This window comes from Notolabrus celidotus, chromosome 4 (genome assembly GCF_009762535.1).
Source record: "Notolabrus celidotus isolate fNotCel1 chromosome 4, fNotCel1.pri, whole genome shotgun sequence".
Classification (NCBI taxonomy): domain Eukaryota; kingdom Metazoa; phylum Chordata; class Actinopteri; order Labriformes; family Labridae; genus Notolabrus; species Notolabrus celidotus.
This window is the reverse complement of record NC_048275.1, coordinates 30,218,280-30,240,239: the sequence shown is the minus strand read 5'-3', so window position 1 is coordinate 30,240,239 and position 21,960 is coordinate 30,218,280. Positions and strand designations below refer to the sequence as shown.

The window sequence follows — 21,960 nt, the reverse complement described above, 5'->3', positions numbered from 1 at the left end:
GTCAGACACAGGAAACCTCTCCCATCCACACATGCACTTACGCACGCACGCACCCACTTACGCACGCACGCACACGCACACGCACACGCACACACACACACGCACACACACACACACACACACACACACACACACACACACACACACACACACACACACACACACAGCCTTCCAGGAACAATAAGTCTCTGTCATGCTGAGAAGACACAAACACCTTGAGGAAACACGTACATCCAAACACACCTGCAGAGCGCGTTGGGACACAAACCTGCAAACTGTCACAAAGTTCATGAATAATCTGATAAACTCGAAGTATGCTAACTTCTGTCTCTCAGAGTATCTGTTTCCTCTCAAACTCATTGAAAAGACTTTGGCTCAGTCTTCATGTGATTAATCTCTGTCTGTCTGTGTCTGTGTTCCAGATGAGCGTGAGGCGGTGCAGAAGAAGACTTTCACTAAGTGGGTGAACTCTCACCTGTCCAGAGTTTCCTGTCGGATTACCGACCTCTACATGGACCTGAGGGACGGACGCATGCTCATCAAACTGCTGGAGGTCCTCTCCGGAGAGAGACTGGTGAGTCACATCACTGTCTGCACTTTTATTTTGAAGGGGAGCCAAGGGGGAGAGTGTCCTGACCAGGTTGATGAGTTTGCAGGATGATTGGATGATCAAACCAGTGTTTTGTTCTTCAGTTGGAAAAATAAGCTGAACAGAAGGTCACGGTTAAAGGAGCACTGCAACATTTTTCAACAACTTCTGTACAATGCTATTTTTTTCTAATCTTTTAACTCTATCCACTCATCTTACTTTAGTTTTAAAATATTTTTCCCCCCCATAAAACCAAAACCAAACACAGGTCCGAATTGAGCACTGTATCCTCAATATAAAAACCAAATACACAAAAAAGAGGAGCACAGACTTTCCTACGCAAGAAAAAAATTGAACTTGCTTTGGAAAGAACATGAAGATAAAACATTTTAAAGGCGTAGATGAGCCTCTTCTGAATAAAAATCCCTCCCTGAATATGGTTTTAGATGAAAATGGGACAGAATAAATCAGATATAGTTTATTGGGGCTGTCAGCAAAAGCACGCTCATCACAATGGGGTTAAGGTCAGAAAAGTGTGAATGCGCATGCTATTTTCTTCCTTCCAGCACCCAAGCTGTTGCAGCGTCTCGACCTTGACAGAACATACTGATAGAATTGTACTTTTGAATGGAACATTTAACTTCAAAAGTCTTTCAGACAGCTCAGTTGAAGAGTCAAAAGTACAAGATTAATATTTCCACAAAGATCTTCAAGGTTTGAGCTACCACCTACGAGCTAAGCATGCAGGTGCAGCTAACCAGACTGATGTCAGTGTGGACCTGTTTCACAACAGCTGCAGAGCTTTATTTTGGAGTGTGTGACTCAGCACAGACCTGTGCATGAAACACTCGGAAGCTGTCTCCTTCCTCTTAGTCATAATTTAGACCACACTGGTGTCGCAGTGCAGCGTTTGTGCAAATAATAAATCTTAAAGTCAAGATCATAAAGTACATTTTATTGCATTCATTTGATTCTCAAATCAAGACACTGTTAAGAGTTACTTTACATTATTAATATGACCTTAACAACTGTGTTAAAATGCATAATAATTAAACTGATTAAGTGCCATACAATAAAAAAGATCAGATTAATCACGATTAAATTTTGAAATTCAGCGATAAATCGTGATTTAAAAAGTAAGTGGTTCATAGCTCTATTTTCTCTAAAGGATTAATAATAGTGCCATCCTAAATCTTGTCCTCTTTCGATGTTTTTCTGTACTTTCAGACGTGATGGAGGAAGGTATTTCTTTTCTAGATTAAATGTAATAAATTATGACACAAAGAGGTTATATAATCCATTCTCCCTTTCCTCCCTGGCTGCTCACAAACAGCTGCTGGGCGTCTCTGATCCCCCTCTCTCTCTCTCTCTCTCTCTCTTCTTATCTGTATGTTTGAACACAGACTTTTATGTCTCTACAATTATTAACCACTTTCCGTCCATGAAGTGTTAGTGTTTGCAGCAGCTCATTCATGTAACATGTCCTGCTCAAGTTAGCTAGCATTCAGTTACAAAGTTCAGAGATGGGTACAAATAATAACACATTGCTCCTCTCAGTTTAATTATGGGTCGTTTCTTGTGGCCTTATTTAGAAAAAGCTCAGTGCTGAAGCTTAAATTAGCAGTAAAAATATATTGTATATGTGCGCTGCACTCTCTCACAAAGAGTTTGATAATCACAAGGTTTTGAATCAAGTTGTCTTTGCCAGGTGAACGTTTATTCAACTTGTGAATTCTAAAACTTTTTGTGGCATTGAGAGAGTGTGGGCTTCTCTTTCTTTCCTCCCTATGTATTTAATCACCCTTCTGTACTGTAAACTTAAATGAACCTTTGCATATCACAGGTTTACAGGTTTTCATCTTATCTTTATGAATGAATATACATGCTAGTATCATAAAGTAGTAGGAAAGACAGTACCATAATCATAGACTGTTATTATGTACTGGGAAAACTGGAGATTAAAGACATGACAACACCAAGTAGCCTCAAGTTTGAAAGTTTGGTAGGTGCCATCATGGTTTAGAGCCATAACTGACATTATTTGGACATGATGGTGGAGCTGGAAATAAGCAAAAGCTAAAGTTGGATAAGTTATCAGCTCCTGGTAGCTTGGTTTGCAAGATGCATTTTGAATTCTCAGTAACTAATAATTATTGAGGTACTAAAATTGTCCAGGGTCCCAGAGAGACTAATACAACATAACTGAGGTAGCTTTGGTAGCACATGTCAAGAGATACCCTGCTTTGTCTTCTACTTTACTGTTATTTATAAAAATGAACATCATGATATTATTGTTATCGTATTGATAAAGGCTTAAAACTTGTGATTGAAGTTGTAACCTTGTAACCTTGTTAGAAAAACGTTTATAGAGGTATTAAATCAAGCCATATGTAGGCTCAATTTCCGCTGTCTTTGTAATTTGTGTATCCAGCAGAGTCACCCCCAGTTGACCATTAGAAACACATCAGGTTTAAAACAATTCAACATTTGCTTTAATTTTCACACCTGGAGGCTACGTCCTGTTCTTATAAGAACAGTCTGTGACTACATTACAACAGTGTTACGGTCTGTAGGTTCAGAAATCGGTGCAAGATATACAGAGCTGTAGATTCAGTGCAGCAGCTGCAGCAAACTCATGATGAGAAAGGGAAGATTTTGGCATAAGAAGTAAATACACCTGAGAGGATTTATCGTGTTTAAGATCTTTAATCCCTTTTTTATTTTCTACTGCTTGGCCTTGTTGATTGATTCATTATTTCACTAGAAAATATTACTACACTCTGCTGGGGTGTTCTGAAAAATCCATCCTCACGTTGGCCAACAGGATAATGATCATAATAAATACTAATATATTTGGTATTAAATATGTCATTAAAAGGCTTTAAATTTAAACCAATGAACCCTGTGGAACCTTTGTCCATATATATTAAACAGTCTGTCACACACACACACACACACACACACACACACAACAAGGCTGTTACTGAGAGACATTTACATTCGCTCAGATGGTCCCAATTCCACCCCCCGCCTTGTGACTTCCAGTGCTACGAGCCAAACTCCACTCTTCTTCTTCTTCTTGTTCTTTTCTATTTTTTTCTTCAGCTTTTTTAACTTTTTTTCCTTCCTCTTGGCCGTCTCGGCAGCCTCTTGAGCTCTGAACTCTTCTGTCTGCTGTTTTCCGGCCTTTTCACAACCTGTCAAACACAGAGAGAGATAAAACGCAGTACACACTCAGCCAGGGATGAAATCAAACTCACTTCTCCTGATTATTTTACATTTTATTTATATCTGACTTTAACAGTTGTGTATAATTCTTTGTCGGATAATTTCTGTAATTTTGGACACTTATGGAGGACACAGTGAGGAGAGTTAAAATAACAGGCAATGGTGAAATGTTATAAGGATGGATTGAAATGTTAAAAAAGAAAAGGGAACTTGTACAAAATAAACCCAGGAAGCAGAGTGATAGTGCAGTGGAGAGCAGTATGGATGGAGGGAATAACAGTGGGGGACAGTGTGGGGGGGTGTTAGAGTTGTGAAAGGAGTCATTGAGTAACTTTCTGGGGTTACAAGGAGCCAAAACGCCTCCAGAAGCAGCAGAAGAATCTGAGAGCGAGCTGCTGTTTCCACTGCAGAGGCAGCATTCAAAGGATGGAACCAGCAGCTATAACTTACACTGCTTTTTATACTTCTTTTCAACACTTCAGTCGGTTATAAAAGAAGCATTGTTCCTGGAACCAGGTCATTAACATGGTCATCTCCACAAAACTGTGTAGAAGAGAACAACAGCAGTACCATGTCCGTCTGTGTCTCACCACTGGCTTTCATTGATCTCATCTGAAGATGTAAAAACGCTTCACAGAGGTATAGTGTCATGTTTTAAAAAAGCTCAGTTATTCCATAAAACAGGAAGTGTAGCTCAGTGTTGGAAAAATATTTTTATCCTTAGCTTGAATAAATAGATAAATATACTCTGAGTAATAACACCTTTATTTGTCTGTTAAATTCATGAGTTTAACAAAGTTACTTTACACATTTTCAAGAGAAAATACAAAATATATGCAGCTTTATTTTGTTTACTTGCTGTGGGAGCTAACACGTGGGACGACCGCAAACCATCCTGACTAAAGATAGAAAAGGACAAAACAGAAGTCTGGTAGAAAGTTTGTTAAAGAAAACATCTCATAGTTTATGAGTTGTACTATTTAAGCCAGGAAAAGGTAGCCTTAACATCACCTTATTTAACCTGTGTTCATTTTTTAGAACCTTTTCACAAAAAGGAAGGCACTTACAAACACATTTTTAAATGCACCCCTCAGTTAAATATTGTTTGGATCAAGCAATCATCGAAATTTCAAACATTTTGTGCAGCTCTAAGCATTTTCCACTGTTGTTGTTTCTATGTTAATTCCATGATAGATTTTTATGTAATTTTCAATATCAATCAATCTTTATTTATATAGCACCAAATCACAACAAACGTTTCATCAAGAGTCTTTTACAAACATAGCAGGTCTAGACTGTACTCTATGTTAGATTATTAACAAAGACCCAACATCGAGATAGTCTAAGATCCAGTCTCATCTTACAGACAGGACTCAGTCTGATCTCATCTTAATCCACCATGAGCAGAGCACTTTTCAGTATTTATCAAGTTACAGCGTTGAGGAAAAACATCGTTTAACAGGCAGAAACCTCGAGCAGGACCAGACTCATGTTAGACAGACATCTGCTGAGACCGAGTTGGGGTTGGAAAGAGCGATTAGAGGAAGTTAAGAGAGAGGGAGAGCAATGATGGCGATGAGACGGATAGTAGTAGTAGTAGTAGTAGTAGTAGTAGTAGTAGTAGTAGTAGTAGTAGTAGTTAGCTTTTGGCGCTGGAGTCCGGCATGTCTACAGAAAAAAAGCCATCTACGGAAGTGACTCAGAGGAACCTACGAGATAATGGAGCACATGGACTCCAGGAAGGTCTATGGTTAGTAACTTCAATGGGACAGAGCGAGTTAAAGTATGTGATGGGGGAGGGGTGAGATCAATATCATTGAAAACTTGATCTTCTGATCTTTTACAGCCCTTGTGACAACACATCACGTTTCTTCATTCATTGAATATGCTGTGAAAAATCTTCTTTTGAGGTCACTGGCTACAAAAAAATAGATTAGTAAAAAGTAGAACGTTTCTTTCTTAAATAAAGATGAGCAGAATATAAAGTGTCATTTAGTGCTCCATTACATGAAGGCAGATATCACTCAGTGCATCACTGTTTCTCGTTAACGTGTTTTTAAAATAGTTTTTGAGCAACATCCTCAGCCTCTGGGACAATATAGGTAGATATGTCAGGCTGTAATGCTCACCCACATTACTTGTAAGAAATATTTTAATAGGATTTGTTGATAATAAGAAAAATACATAATATCATTATCCCCATCGGTCAAGCTCTTGATTTGATTTCCCTTCTCGTCAAACTGCCAGAGCTAAAAAAGAGGGCATTAAATGTGCTCCAATTCAAAACTCAAGCATGACAGAATGGTAATATCCAGGTTTCCCAGAAAAAGGCACTGCAAACTCTCTGAAGACAAAGAGGGGAAAACCCTGCACTTCCATTCTCAACATGATTCAGCATCATAGTTCAGTCTAAAAACAACTCCAAACTTAATCTGATGTTGGAAACTCCCGCTCTGTTCCAAGCCAGCAGCAGCAAACGGGACTAAAGCGCTGATCTTTGACTGTACGAACTGACCAACACTTTATCCCTGTGTGCTTCTTTAGATTTGAGCCACCTGCTGACAACTGTCCAAAATACCTCTGGTTTGAGTCCAAGTCCAGATTCAGACGAGTGACTTGTAGCTGGCGGTGTTTATGTGTCTGTGTGAGGAAAAGCAAAGCCAGTAGTGTTGTTGTTGGACAGCCTCCTGGTTGTAGTTCTGGTGGTCAGTGTTGGAGAGGGAACATGAGGGGAGGACAGCCTGCAGGATGTTACATCGCTGCTCTGACACTTCACACATTTATTTTGTTCCACTTATTTATTATTACTGCATTTTGTTTTATTTCTGTTTCAAGATTCAACTCCACCCAGAACATGCCGGTGTCATCCAGAGGACAATTCAACCATCAGCGTCTTGTTAAGTCATTAGAAGCAGAATGATCAGGAATTAAAAGATACAACAAAACTGAATCTAGAGATGAGGCCTCACCTGGAAAAAAGACAGTGGCTGTGGAAAAATTGGACCTAAGCCATGTACTTCCATTACTCTGTAGTCCAGTTTTTTGCTTACGTACCCGCTGTAGGTGCTTTCAGCTGGAGACAGGGGTCAGCATGGGCACTCCTACTAATCTGCAGCACTGCAGCACCATACGCAACAAACTGTGATGAACTGTGTGATCTGACAGCTGCCCAGCAGAACTAGCATTAACTTTTTCAGCAGTTTGAGCTCCAGTAGCTTTTCTATTGGATCAGACCACACTGGCCAGCTCTCTCTCCCCCATGCGCATCAATTAGCCTTAGTTGTCCATAGCCCTTTCACTGTTTTTTCTTCCTGAGACCCCTTTTGGAGGCACTGACCTTTGCAGACCAGGAACACCCCATAAGAGCTGCAGTTTTGGCCCTTGTCAAAGTCGCTCACATCCTTACTCTTGCCCCTTTTTCCTTCTTACAACTCATCAACTTCAAGTTCAAAATGTTCACCTGCTTCCTAACAGTACCCACCCACTGACAGGTGCCATTGTAATGAGATATTCATGGTCAGGGTGTTTTGTCTGATCAGTGGACATCCAGTCATATAAGGGGGAAGTAGTGTCCTTTCTCTTCACAGACACCTGAAACATATCTTTGCATCTGTGAACACAAACAGCCAAGTTTTTCACCCCAACTTTATCCTCATCTTTTACTTACAAAGAAAGCTCAGGAAAGCTCCTGAGACCCGTTCTCTTCCCACCTGATAGGGAAAACTTCACTCTGTAAGCGACATGTGTGAATAACAAATTTAATTTCCTGTGACTGATAACACTTCCTCTCTGTGTATAGATGTTGTCGCTCATACTGTCACATTCAACTTCAGTCACTGTTGTTGTTTATTAGTTGTTTGTTGTGTAACTGCGGACTGTTAGACATCTGCCTCATAAAGGACTAAAGCTCTACAGTAAAGTAGGTTATCATAGTCTTAAATCCCCCCGACATAATGTTATCAGACTCATTCATCATCTCACATCTAGTCTGTGACTGCTGGAAAGCCTCGCTGCCAACACTCCCTGTCTGTTATCTCAGCAGCATCACAGGGACTCCACTGCCTCTGTTTGTTTGGATATACAAATTATCTCACCTTCACCACTGCTTTCATTTTGTTTCCCATTTCTTGTTTTTGATATCGGCTGTAACAACAAAACTAAATCCATCCTGTATCCCCAAATAAGACTAAGATGCTCCTCCAGTTAAATACATAGATTAAAGAGCTCAAATACAGGTGACATGTAATGCAACATATTGTAAAGTCTTACCTCAGTGCAAAGATATAAAAGGCTAAGTCAAATGTTTTGAAGAAAAAAAAAAAAAACTCTTTATCCAGATGTTCAGACACTAATTTAAACATACAAATGAATATTATATTCCATTTCTACCAAGCCTGTTAAATGCTGGTAAATGTTACATACTGAACCTCTAATGGGTCTCAGTCAGCTTTTCATCTTCAATTTAGGTCTTGAATGACCGTTCTATTTCTTAGCGTCAGAAGTACTCTTTGTGCAGAAGACAGAAATATGAAGATTTTTTTATGCACATGAAACATAACATGGGCCGTTGGACGTTTAATATACACGTTTCTGTTTGTGAACATAAAGTGAGTCGAGCCACTGCCTCAGGAAAATATTCTCTTGTTTAAACTTTATTATAATGATTGTTCGTGAAGCTAGGAATCATCAGAGTATTTCCCCTGCAGAAGGAATTAGTGTTCTGGTTCTTGAATCACAGTGAGCCCTGGATCATGTGCATAGTTTTGCTCACAATGAAATGTATTGCTTAAAGTGTTAACATCAACTTTTCTTTTTCTATGCATTGTTTGTATTTCTATTGTGAAAATGATTTTGTAATCAAGGGTTCTTTTGCTAAATGAAATACTCTTTCATTCAGTAAGAACATAATCAAAACAAAAGTGTTGGTTTTGAAACCACTCAGCTGTGTCTGCAGCTGCTGTTCTCTTCTTTTCGTTCATTTGGCAGCACGAAGCGGTTCATGGTTCCTAGTTTTTGAATGTTGTAAATAAACTGAGATGTGTTTTTGTTTCAGCCCAAACCCACCAAGGGCCGGATGCGTATCCACTGCCTGGAGAATGTAGACAAGGCGCTGCAGTTCCTGAAGGAGCAGAGGGTCCACCTGGAGAACATGGGCTCCCACGATATCGTAGATGGTAACCACCGCCTGACCCTCGGGCTCATCTGGACCATCATCCTTCGTTTCCAGGTAAGAGGCAGCTGTGAAGGTTTGCATCCGAGAAGAGGTAAACCTTCTCAGTCACATTACCTGAAATAAGAGAACTGCACTAGGAGTGGAGGTCACCTTCCAATGTTAGGTGACAGGTGATTTTGCATCCCTTAACAGGTCAAAGACATGGAGGTTTTTGCTCAAGTATAGTCCATAATCTGTTTTACCAAAACAGCTGTTATATAAACAAGGAAGCAAATACAATGCATTATTCAAACCTGCAGCTTAAGTTGGACACAAATAGCATGAACAAGAGGCCTTCATTCCATTAACTATTTTGCATCACAGACAATTAAATCCAAATTAGAGGCTGCCTCTACAGTGATATTACGCTATATTTCAGTTACAAAATTATTGTCTTACTCCAAATGATTAAAAATAAAATATATATTGAGTCAGTTTTTATTAAATTAATCATTACATAGTTAAATTTGATTCTACTCTCAGCCTTTGTGACTTACATTAAATAGCTGGGTCTCTACATTTTGCATCCCTGTCCCATTTAATGTCTCAAATGTGGAACTTAAAAAAAAGTCATAGATAGATTTTTTTAAAATGCTAGGCATATGTTTGCCCATAAGAGCCAATTACTGATAAGCAATTAATCACTTCTTAATTTTGCATCCCCAAAATTTGAATAAGTTGCATAGAATTTGACACCCATCCTCAATTTGGCACCCAGATCAGTATGGGGCAGGAATGGAGTACGGCTATTTCTTGGTTGAATCCTAAAAAAGTACAGTCCATTTGTGTCATTGTACTTAATTTGCATCCAAAGATGTGTTGAATTAGTTCTGTTTGGTCAGGTGAGAATTTGAACAGTGAAGCTTTGTTATCACCTGGGTTAGATACTGGGCTGCTTTGCTATTTTGTATCACTTGGATAGCTGCAATGTGTCTCTACCTGAGATAGAGGCCGTCATTGAAAGGGGATGCATAGCACAAACATAATCACTGTGATATAGTGAGCTAAGATGATTTAGTTTAAAAGTTAGTCATCTGTCTGACATTTATTAGAGCTAAACGAGGTAGTGTAAAATATTAGAAACACCTTTTAAGTTTTAGGTGAAACTACAAATCCCTGGTAAGTTGCATCAAGTTTATCTAATAAAAAGGCAACTCTGTGTATCAAATAGAGACATACATTTTGGCTTTTATCATAAAACTTAACATGAATTAAGGTTATTTTTTAATTAAAAGATAATTACCACCTTATTCCTGAAAATATGAGAGCAGAGTTGAATCCTAAATAATACTTGTAATATGATATCACCAAATCTTTAATTAAGAGTTGACAGTTAAAGGACTTAATACTTTACTGTTTTGGGGTATTTCTAGCTCATTTAAAAAGAGGAGGCTTCTTCTTTACCTCCTTGTGTCCCTCTACAACCAATCAGAGGTTTCCATTCTGCTTCAGGCACAAACTCTCGCAGAATCAGGCCACATTAAATAACAGAAATCAAACTCTGACCCCTGGTGTCATTTTGATGTAGACGAGGTTGTGGTGTCACTAGGGTGATGATGTCATCATCAGGGACAGTGAACAGTTGGGAAAACGGGTGAAAGGATTTAGCTTTTATAAGCCGTGAGGATTAAAAAACTCTTTTTAGTGGTTTTAAATCCTGCAGTGGAGAAATGAGGATGAAATGAAGCCGAGGGCAGATTGACAGAAGGAGTACAGTTTGTATGTGTGTGTGTTTGCATGTGTCCGATACAGTATTTTCTTTGGATGTGGGGATGCTGCTGATTTGTGGTTCAGATGTGGCTAACGATTCTGTCAGACTGAAACTGATGGCTGTGTGTCGATGAAGGTGAGCTATTTACGTCTGTGTTTGTGTGTGCTCTTTACCATCTTGGTCAGGATCGGTTAGATTTCAAATAGTTTGGAGAGGATGGACTTCAGATTAATTGATGACCATGTAAGGAAGCAAAAACATGGACAGTGAGGCCAGAGCAGGAAGGTATAGGTGTTTTTGGAGAGTGTGTTTATTTTTCGAAGATGCAGACATGTTTGAAAAGTGCAGACGTGCAGATATGTGTTTCTGTATGTATGTGTATGGACTGAGAGGGAGGGGGAGAATATTCGTGCAGATGGGGGTGCCTTCTGACTTGTTCTCTCTATCCTCCAACAGACTGTTTGACATTAACCCTCAGTCGTAGTCAAAGCCTTCAGACATGTGAATATGACTCGTGAAAACGTTATGCCACAGCTGGACTTTAATCATATGTCAAACATACAGTGTTCATGTTAAAGATAGAAGAAATGAACACATCTGTGTGACAAGAATGTTCTGGAGGTTATAGATTTTCTTTCACATCTTGATTGTTTGGAGAAGTTGTTCTGAAACAGGGGGTGTTTTTCCTCTTGGCCTGGGCTGTTTGAACATACTTCCAACCCAGCATACAGAACAAACAGCTGCTTGACTCATCAAACTCTAGTTTGACAAATATGCTCATCTGCCCAAATGTTGATGAAGCATTTGACCTCCTCACTACTCAACTCAACTCAACAGCTTATTGTGTTGGTAGGTTAAGTTGCTAAAGTTTGCTGGTGTCTTTGAACCTGCTTCCCATGATGCAAAGTTCAACGAGGATCAGTGGCATTTGTTTACTTAAGCAGTGGGAAATAGAGGCTGTGGTGTGATGACATAGGGACAACTGTACGATAGCGTGTGCATTGGCTCGCTTAGTAATATTGCAGTGCAGACACAAAAAGCTGTTAAAAATGCAGCAATGTATCATTTTATAATCTAAATCAGAACCAACCAAACAAGCTACTGCTTTAAAAAGGCCTTGGTTAAAAATGGGTACAATTTTCAAATATTAGTCATCCCTTTGTTCAGGGATCTCTGAGGAAGCAAACATTTCTGCACCAACTGTTTAATTCATTTTTGCAAAATGAAGCATTTGCTGTTTCATTAAAAACAAAGCCATTAATATAAATTTGAATATTAAAAATTCAGAATTGAATAATTTAATAATCTACTCAAAAATCTGAAAGTGCTGGGTTCATTTTTGATACTGTGAAAACGTTTGTTGAGCTTAATTGTCTCAGAAAACAATAACAAACACATTCTTAATTTTTGTGTTTATAAAAAAAAATAATTGCTGGCTCCTATGTCTTCAAAAGTAAACACATTTTCAGCAAGCAATGGTCTTTTTTAAGCATCTGTTACAGCAGCACTAACTCTGTCGGTGTTTGTGTTTGTGTGTCTTAGATCCAGGACATCAGTGTGGAGACAGAAGACAACAAGGAGAAGAAGTCTGCTAAAGATGCTTTGCTGCTCTGGTGTCAAATGAAGACGGCAGGGTGAGAGTCGTCAACACGTGACACTAGAAATCTGTTTCATGTTCAGGTCACTGATAAGGATGTGAAGTGTTTCTGCAAAGTTCAGACTACATTACCCATCAGCCCCTTTGCCTCCTGATACCCTCACTGAATCTGTTGAATAAAGGCCTCTGGAAGTTCTGCTTACTGTAAAAAAAAAAAAAATCAGCATAAAGAGTAACCCATATGAAGCAGAGGTTATGTAATCCTGATGCTGGAGTTGAATATTTGTTGATACCAAGCACCCCTCTGATACTGCTACAGCTACATTACTGGTATCAATATGGGAACAACTCAAAACTAAATGCTGAGTTGAGGATAAGAAAGTCTGATAAATAATGTTCCTAACATTGATTATGCCAATATAACTGGATGCTTGAGCTATGCTACGTTAAAGCCTAATTAATATTCAATGTCCTCTTCTGATCCAGATATCCAAACGTCAACATCCACAATTTCAGCACCAGCTGGAGAGACGGGATGGCCTTCAACGCTCTCATCCACAAACACAGGTAAGGACTCAGCTTGCAGCTTATTACAATAAAATACACACACAGGTGCTGCTACATGGCACATGGGGGACAAATGAACACTTATTAGCTTAATTTACAAACCCCCTCGTTAGCTACAAACACAAGTAATGCCAGCATCCCATGATTGCTCCTTGTGAATACTGCAAACAGTCTTCTGTAGTATGACTGCAGAGGCTCAGCTGATTGGTCAGCAGACTGTTTCCCTCAAACCACACTGAGACATTTAACATTTCATCATGCATAACATAAAGAAAACTATGTTAAGACTTAACAAAGCCCACATTCATGACCGACATGTAGCAAATATGCAAAGTATTTTTCTTATCTGAAACCGATATTGTTCTCCACTTCATTTGAAGATACTCCTTTCAGATTTTAACAGAGAAGTTAGAACAAAACACAAAAGAAGAATACAACAACTTGGTCTCAAATTCTCAATGTGTTCAGTCTCAGAACACCAAAGGTACAAGCATTGACTTACAGAGGTAACAGGTGAAAAATATGAAACATGAAGTTAAATTCAAAATAAAAATACTGTAAATTCATAGCAGGTCTTTTTTCAGCTTAGAATCCTCTCGACATCTATAACATACTTACAGCCAGTGTTTAATAAACTCTTTCTAGTATTTTCAGACCCAATATATTCTGTCTTTACTTATTTAATGCACACTCACTTAAGCCCAACAGCAGTTTTTCTCTCTCCTCCCTCATGTAAAGTGAGGATTCGGGGGAAGTAGAGTGTCCAGCCTGTTTTATTTTAAATTGTTGTGTTTTCTTCCCTTCAGACCAGACCTGATTGACTTTGATAAGCTGAAGAAATCAAATGCTCACTACAACCTGCAGAATGCCTTTAACCTGGCAGAGCAACACCTGGGTCTCACCAAGCTGCTGGACGCCGAGGGTGAGGAGCAACACACACTCACATAAACACACACACACACACACACACACACACACACACACACATCGTATACACTCTGACCTCTGTTTTGTCTGTGTGTGCAGACATCAGTGTGGACCACCCTGATGAGAAGTCCATCATCACTTACGTGGTCACATACTATCACTACTTCTCCAAGATGAAGGCTCTGAAGGTGGAGGGGAAGAGAATTGGAAAGGTGATAGATTTCCTCACAACACCTCAGACATATTAACACCTCTGCAGACTTTAAAGAGACATTCTGTCATGATTTTATTAAAAATGTGTCCTCGGTAGGTTCTGGACAATGCCATCGAGACAGAGAAGATGATTGAGAAGTACGAGTCTTTGGCTTCAGACCTGCTGGAGTGGATAGAGCAGACCATCATCATCCTCAACAACAGGAAGTTTGCCAACTCTCTGGTGGGAGTCCAGCAGCAGCTGCAGGCATTCAACACGTACCGCACCGTGGAGAAACCACCAAAGTCAGTGAAAACACTGCTGTACACACACACACACACACACACACACACACACACACACACACACACACACACAATGAACAGGACACCATGCACTTTACAACACCTTTACCCTGATAAGTGGTGGTGTTATGGCTAACTTCACCAACTTTAAGAGAAATGTCTTCCTTGAATTTCCACTTTGAACAACAATTCCTTTAAAAATGCTTCAAAGTGAAAATATAAAACAAACACCTCCCCTCTTTTCACTTCCAGCTGTAAACAAAATATTTCACAGTTAATTGTTATAATCACAGCTTTTCTCCCACACGGACCCTGAGAGTCTGACTCTGAGCTATAAAAAATTCTGTTTATAACCATGATGGAGGGTCTGTTGTTGTTTGGTGTTTTAATTTTCCAAGAAGTTAACTGTGCATACATCTCCCTGTCTCACAGTGCACACAAACACATCTATCTGTAACATTTTAACGCTTAAACAGTGATTTATGTTTTGAATAGATTCAAATAAAACTAATTTAAACTGTTTAAATCTTTAGCTCTTTGTTCACACCACTAATGCATAAAATCAGACACGTCATTTTCTACTTGATGCCTAAATCAATGTTACAAGGAATTTGATATGAATAAAATTGACATAATTCATGGTGCATTTTTCAAAGTGTTGTGCTTTTATCTTGTTCTGTGTGCAGGTTCACAGAGAAAGGAAACCTGGAGGTTCTTCTGTTCACCATCCAGAGTAAGATGAGAGCAAACAACCAGAAGGTGTACACACCACGAGAGGGAAAACTCATCTCTGACATCAACAAGGTAACTACATATCCTGTGATTTCATTAGTCCCTATAATTAAGCCTTATGTGTGTCTGATCTGCTGTGTGAAGGAAATATAGTTTAGATTTACAATTTAAATACAGACAACACTGTAGTTTGATGATGATAACGTCTATTTTATTTCATTTTTTATAGTAATTTCAACATTTAATGGAGGATTTAGATGTGTTCAATATTACTTTGAATGTCTGAATAGCATCTTTGTCACGTACACTTAAGCCTTTGTATAAGTAGATGTAGTTGTACTGATGCCTTTAGTGGTGTGTTTGTTTTAGGCATGGGAGCGTCTGGAGAAGGCGGAGCATGAGCGTGAGCTGGCTCTGAGGACGGAGCTGATTCGTCAGGAGAAACTGGAGCAGCTCGCCCGACGTTTCGACCGTAAAGCCGCCATGAGGGAGACATGGCTGAGTGAGAACCAGCGCCTCGTCTCCCAGGTAACACAGGCACACACATATTTATTTGTACCATATTCTCATATTTTGCATCATAATAATATACAATATGTAAATACACAAAAATAGTGCACAGTTTTATTGAATAACAATAAATAAGAATAATTTGTGCACATCTCCCTCTATCCTTCCTTTGTGTCCACATCTCTCTATTCTTACTTTCATTTCTCTCCCCTTTTTGGTCTCCTTTTTGTCCTTTGTTTCCGCTCCTCTCTACCATGCACTTTCTTTTTATTTTTGATAACTCCTTGTTATTTCCTTTCCTATCTCTCCTCTTTTTTTCTCTCCTTGTTCCTTTTTCCCTCTCATTTTTTGACTCTCACTTATCTACCTCTTCTCTCTTGTGGCCTCTTCCCTTATCGTTTCCTTTCCTCTTTCTCACCTTGTTTCACATCCTTTTCATATCTTGTATAACTTTCTCTCCCCCCTTTGTGTTACCATCTATCTGATTCTCCATATCTCCTCCCCCTCTTCCTTATGTCCTTTCCTCTGTCTGCGATTCTTCTCTTTTCTCCTTGTCACCTCTCCTCTCTTTATTTTATTTTCCTTCACTGTCTCCTGTTTTCGTCCCCTTTTCTTTTCCCTCTCCCTATATCCTTTCTGCTTTCCCTATTTCACTTTCCTGTCTTCGTCTCCTTTCCCCTCTCACCTCATCATTCCTTATTTCTTTTCTTCCCTCCTCCTCTGGTACTATTTCATGTCTTTTTGAATATTTAATGTTTTTATTCCTTATCACTTATCTATTTCCTCCTTGCCCTCTTTCAGGATAACTTTGGATTTGACCTCCAGGCCGTAGAAGCAGCTACAAAGAAACATGAAGCCATAGAGACGGACATTACAGCGTATGAGGAGCGAGTACAGGTGGGTTTCATCATCTTGATCCTGTTAGTAACATTAATTCCTTTTGAACTCTTGGCATGAGATGAGGTGCAGAATTTGCCTGAAATAAACTTGCATCAGGTGGTATGAAGCCTTGATCACACAGGACCATTGATCAGTTTCAAACATTGATCAGCCTTGTCAGATACTTTAATCTAAGTCCTGATCAAAGAGTTTTAAGCCCCATTTAAAGGGTTTCTGAGGTGTTTCTTTGAGGCTCAACAAAGCTCATTTTAGTATCTGTATCATCTCTTCAGCGTCATCAAAGGTTAATTTTGTGATTTTATAAAGAAATTAATTTCAGAAACTGTCAAAAATCTATCCTCCTGACATGTTTGTAGTGTAGTAATCGTAAACAAGGTCCGGTCTGTCTTTTGTAGTCCATTCATCCCTTCCTCTGCTCTTTCTCCTCCTTCTTCCTCTCTGCTGCTAATACAGGCGGTGGTTGCCGTGGCGAAGGAGCTGGAGGCGGAGAGTTACCATGACATCAAACGCATCACGGCCAGGAAGGACAATGTAATCCGGCTGTGGGAGTACCTGCTGGAGCTGCTGAAGGCCCGCAGGATGAGACTGGAGATGAACCTGGGCCTGCAGAGAGTCTTCCAGGAGATGCTCTACATCATGGACTGGATGGACGAGATGAAGGTACTGAGGAGGGGGCGGGGCAAAGCTAGGGCACGAGGTTCAATGTGTCAGCTGAAACAAAGGTGGAAAAAAGTGATGCTGAAATGTTGCTCATAGATTTAGACTTATTTATAGTTTGTGAAGGTGCCTTCTAAAGTCTGTTGAATTGTATTAAAAAAGTTATACAGTACTCAACATTAAGGACTTTAATGAAAAATACAGAGCAGTTAAAATGCTCAATCCTGAAGAATATCAAGTCCACAACACTTTTAATTATAGTTCCCTTTTCAATAAATACGCTTTGCCGTGTTGGTGTATTGGAAAAATCAAAACTGATCATGTCTGGATGAAAGGATTAAGTCTTAGAGGAGCAAGTGTTTTCTAACATCATTAGCTCATGAAAGTGCTAGCTTGTTAGCAAACTACATACATAATATATTGTAACTGTGATCTGAAATGAGAGGCCTATTAAGGTGAGCTCAAACAAACAGGCTTGAAACAATCCGTCTTGAAAGATTAAAAGGCAGACTGCCTTAAAGTACAGCTTAACTGTGAGAAGACATTTGTTCAGGAGGCTGTGGTGGGGGCTTAACAATTCCAGGTGGCAACTTTAAAGCATATCCTGCTTATCATCTGTTTAACTTAAAAAAAAAAAATCATTAGGAAAAAGGAAATCATTTTGTATTGAAATAGATTTTAAGTTGTGATCAAGTACATCAACTCTTTGGGAAAATGTTAGCTAAGTTAATAAATCAAGTGTAAAGTGGACCCATTTTCGTTAACACAATAAGACTCTTGCACACCAGTGGAGTCGTCTCATTCTGGTCACTAGAAATAAAGTTTTCTGCACTCTATGCTGCAGAACCAGAAAAAATATCCCCTCTTTGTGTGCAGAATGCTCTGAAGTGTTCTTCAGAAATGTATGTTATTCCTCTATTTAGGGGGAAACAGCGCCCTCTGTCTGTTGTGTTGTATAAAGAAATTCAGCAGACTCCTATGCATCCTCCAAAAGACTTTCTATAAAAGATACTTTAAAAACTGTGTTGAAGCCCCATACTTACTATTCATCTTAGTAAAGTCTTTCTCGACCTCCACTCTTCCTGTAGATGCTGCTGCTCTCTCAGGATTATGGGAAACACCTGCTCGGTGTGGAGGACCTGCTGCAGAAACACGCTCTGGTGGAGGCTGACATCAGCATCCAGTCCGACAGAGTCAAGACTGTCAACCGCAATGCTCAGAAGTTTGCAGATGACATGGAGGGTGAGACACAGATTCAGTTCATGATCTCACTTTGTGCTGGTCTTACGTGTGTGTTCAGAAAAATATAAAAGAGCATGTCAATGATATATTCTGTCCTCCTCAGGGTACAAGCCGTGTGATCCTCAGATCATCAGGGATCGGGTCGCACACATGGACTTCTGCTACCAGGAGCTGAGTCAGCTGGCGGCTGAGAGGCGAGCTCGCCTCGAGGAGTCCCGTCGTCTCTGGAAGTTCTTCTGGGAAATGGCAGAAGAGGTTATTGTCAATACATGAAATTTATTTCTTTGTAGACTCTATCTCATGTGTTTTATTGCAGTTCCTAAATGAACCGTTTTTATTGTGAGCAGGAACCTTTAACAGCTCTAGCTATAGCACAGTTTGCGTCATCAGGATATAAGACCTGAGTTTCCCTTAGGTGATGTAACTGATCTAACTGAGGCTTGGTTGTGTCTGTGGTGTTTGTAGGAGGGCTGGATCCGGGAGAAGGAGCAGATCCTGTCCTCTGAGGATTGTGGGAAGGATCTGACTGGAGCACTGCGCCTGCTGAGTCAGCACAAAGCCTTCGAAGATGAGATGAGCGGGCGAGCCGCCCACCTGCAGCAGACCATCAAACAGGGCGAGGAGCTGGTGGCCAACAACCACTTTGGAGCTGACAAGATCAAAGAACGTATTCAGGACATCCAGGTACACTGCACCTGATCCAGAGAAATAAGCTGAAGTCCTTCACAATAACATAAACATCAACACATGTTAAAGGAATAAAACTGTTCAGTCAATAACAATAGAATTTTTAGAAAAAATAAAAAGTATAAAATGTTAATTACTTTATTCTCATGTAAATCAACAGAACAAGCTATGTTGTATTTGGGATTCACAAATCTTGTTCATAAATCTTTGAAACTTAGAGTTTTTTTGTACTGATGTTTCTGCAGTCTGCCAACTTGTGTGGAAATCGGGTTTGGAAGTTACCAGCATAGACATTTACTGACTTGATAACTTTTATTTTGAAACCAAGGAAGTGGCTTTAGCTTGTGAAACATATTACAATTCATTTTTTGTGTTAAATTGTTGGAAGACAGGTCCAGGTGTCAAACTTGATTTTTTGTGTATGCTTCAATGGTCACTCTCCTCACTATTGAAATCACAATAACAGAACACTCTGTCACTCTGTTGTTAATCAAACTCATTATTCACAAAAATATCTCAGACGCTCCTATGAACTCCACATAAAGCAGATTGATCTCCACACCTGTGAATCTGGCCCTATTTAATTACAGACTCACCCAGAAACAAAATGTTACCAAAACATGTGTGTAAATCAATCAATCAACATAACAGAAAATACCACCTTCTTCTTTTTAAGTAAATATATTCCATAAATTATATTATTACTTCAAATGAACTCAACTACAAGTTTTAGCTCTGTTAACCAGAATGAAAAATCCTGAAATTAAATTTTCTTTAACTTTTTTTATCTTTACCTGAGAAACATTTATCTGATCTGAATCTAAAATCTACAACATAACTGAGTGAGATCCTTGAGGAAAAAGTGTTCTTTTAATCTAAGTCTTTCCACAAACACAGAGAGTCTGATGTTAACACTGCATCATTTCTAACACCTTCCCCCTCCCCTCCTCTCTCTGTGCTGCAGGAGCAGTGGGCAGCTCTGGAGCGTCTCTCTGCTGTTCGTAAAGCTCGTCTGCAGGAGGCGTGCAACCAGCACCAGTTCCAGGTGAAAAATCAAACACCTGATATCACAAAGTAACCGAAAAACAAAACACCTTTTCTATCTTTTGATCACTTTTTTATTTCCTTCCTTCAGGCTGATGCTGATGACATCGACACATGGATGCTGGATGTGCTGCGGATTGTCTCTAGCGTGGACGTTGGTCATGACGAATTCTCCACTCAGACTCTTGTGAAGAAACACAAAGATGTGGCCGAGGAGATCGGCAGCTACCGACCAGTCATCGACGCTCTGCATGAACAGTCCCGCACACTGCCGCCAGAGAAGGCTAACTCTGAGGAGGTGGGTCCCTCAGACAGAACAACACAAACCACCCCATCATTTGTTTTAGACCTTACTTTCTGATAGCCTGTGGTGTGTGTCTTTGGTGTGTTTGCAGGTGCAGAACAGGCTGGCCGGCATCGAGGAGCGTTACAAGGAGGTGGTGGAGCTGACGCGGCTCAGGAAGCAGGCGCTGCAGGACGCTCTGGCTCTCTACAAAATGATGAGTGAAGCCAACGCCTGCGAGGTGTGGATCGATGAGAAGGAGCAGTGGCTCAACAGCATGGAGATCCCTGAGAAACTGGAGGACCTGGAGGTCGTCCAACACAGGTGAGAGGCCATGATTTTAAAACTCTGAACTTTTCAGCAAACATGGAGTTATTTACAGTAAGATCTGCTTGAACAGAGAAGAAAAGTTAGGGGAATCCATAAATCAAATCCTTTGATTTATGTGCTGAGAAAACTGTCGATCAATCACTCAACTCATAAAATGTGACTTAACATCCTATTAAACTGTCACCAATACGACTACCAGTTAATGAACAGGTGAACTCCCTTCACCTGTCACATCATGATGGGTGTGGTTACTGGTGGAACAAGGCGAGACAATAAAAACAGAGGAAAAACTACTCCTCCACTCTGACTTCATCAACCCTTTCCCCTTTGTGGTGTGTTTATGGACAATTTGATATTAAAAATGATCAATTCAGATCCATATTAACTGAACTTATTTAACACATTCACAAAAACAACAATAACAGGAAATAAGAGGACAACTTGAAACGCACCAGATTAGATCCAGAAATATTTTCCAGTGATCAGCAAATCAATCAAGCTAGACAAACAACAACAACAACAACAAATAATAACCCTTTGGTTAAAACGGATTATGTAAACAGGTTTGTGTGGCTCCTATTAAAATGTTACGATCAGTTTTTCTGTTTTTAAATATGTTGGTTTTCAACAATGGGAAAAAAAATCTAAACAGAGGAAAAACAATCTAAATCTGCTTTGTTTCTATTTTTTCAGTCTCCCAACCTCCCTAACACTGTACCTGTTCAGTAAACAAGCACAAATAACTAAAAGAGCTCCTTTAAGAGTCAATCAATTTATCAATAAGAGGCTGTTTTACTTTCATTTGATTAAATGACTCATTGATGCTTTCAGCTCTACTTGTAGGCACTACAGCAGTCTGTCGACTCTCCCTGAAGTATTGATCTAACCACTAATGCTGGATTAGCAGATTAGAGGCAGTTTAAATCAGATGAGAGGTCATTGCTTTTAAACGTGTAAATTAAAAGTAGTGTGTGTCTAAATGTCAGATCCAGCAGCAGTGTGCCTGGTTGTTGTTTTGAAGCTGCACCAGAGTGAGAGAGTCACGGTCTAACTGTGGGAACCAGAGCAGTAAACCAGGCAGTGTGTGTTTACACCACACTGCCGGTCCCACACTGTTCAAGAGGGAGTGTGTGTGGGGGGGTTCAGCACTTTGTCTCTGTTTTGAGCTGTTATGTGGACTTGCATTGATTTGTTTCACTCTTGCTCTCATGTCTGCTCTGTACTTCATTCTTCCTTCAGCAGTAAA

The 21,960-nt window shown here is 39.7% G+C and overlaps 1 protein-coding gene across 2 annotated transcripts in view; it reads left to right on the top strand.

The window, feature by feature from the left end:
* Positions 1-21,960, top strand: part of sptbn1 (spectrin, beta, non-erythrocytic 1) — a 134,893-nt gene that overhangs the window by 79,085 nt on the left and 33,848 nt on the right. For both annotated transcript variants that reach the window (XM_034682116.1, XM_034682115.1), the window contains 17 exons: positions 423-574; positions 8,871-9,044; positions 12,283-12,374; positions 12,824-12,904; positions 13,711-13,826; positions 13,931-14,043; positions 14,142-14,329; positions 15,016-15,133; positions 15,431-15,589; positions 16,373-16,468; positions 16,925-17,131; positions 18,217-18,370; positions 18,474-18,625; positions 18,836-19,054; positions 20,022-20,102; positions 20,193-20,399; positions 20,497-20,708. In XM_034682116.1, the coding sequence (XP_034538007.1) occupies positions 423-574; positions 8,871-9,044; positions 12,283-12,374; positions 12,824-12,904; positions 13,711-13,826; positions 13,931-14,043; positions 14,142-14,329; positions 15,016-15,133; positions 15,431-15,589; positions 16,373-16,468; positions 16,925-17,131; positions 18,217-18,370; positions 18,474-18,625; positions 18,836-19,054; positions 20,022-20,102; positions 20,193-20,399; positions 20,497-20,708 (2,521 nt within the window). The remainder of the gene's footprint in view (positions 1-422; positions 575-8,870; positions 9,045-12,282; positions 12,375-12,823; positions 12,905-13,710; positions 13,827-13,930; positions 14,044-14,141; positions 14,330-15,015; positions 15,134-15,430; positions 15,590-16,372; positions 16,469-16,924; positions 17,132-18,216; positions 18,371-18,473; positions 18,626-18,835; positions 19,055-20,021; positions 20,103-20,192; positions 20,400-20,496; positions 20,709-21,960) is intronic.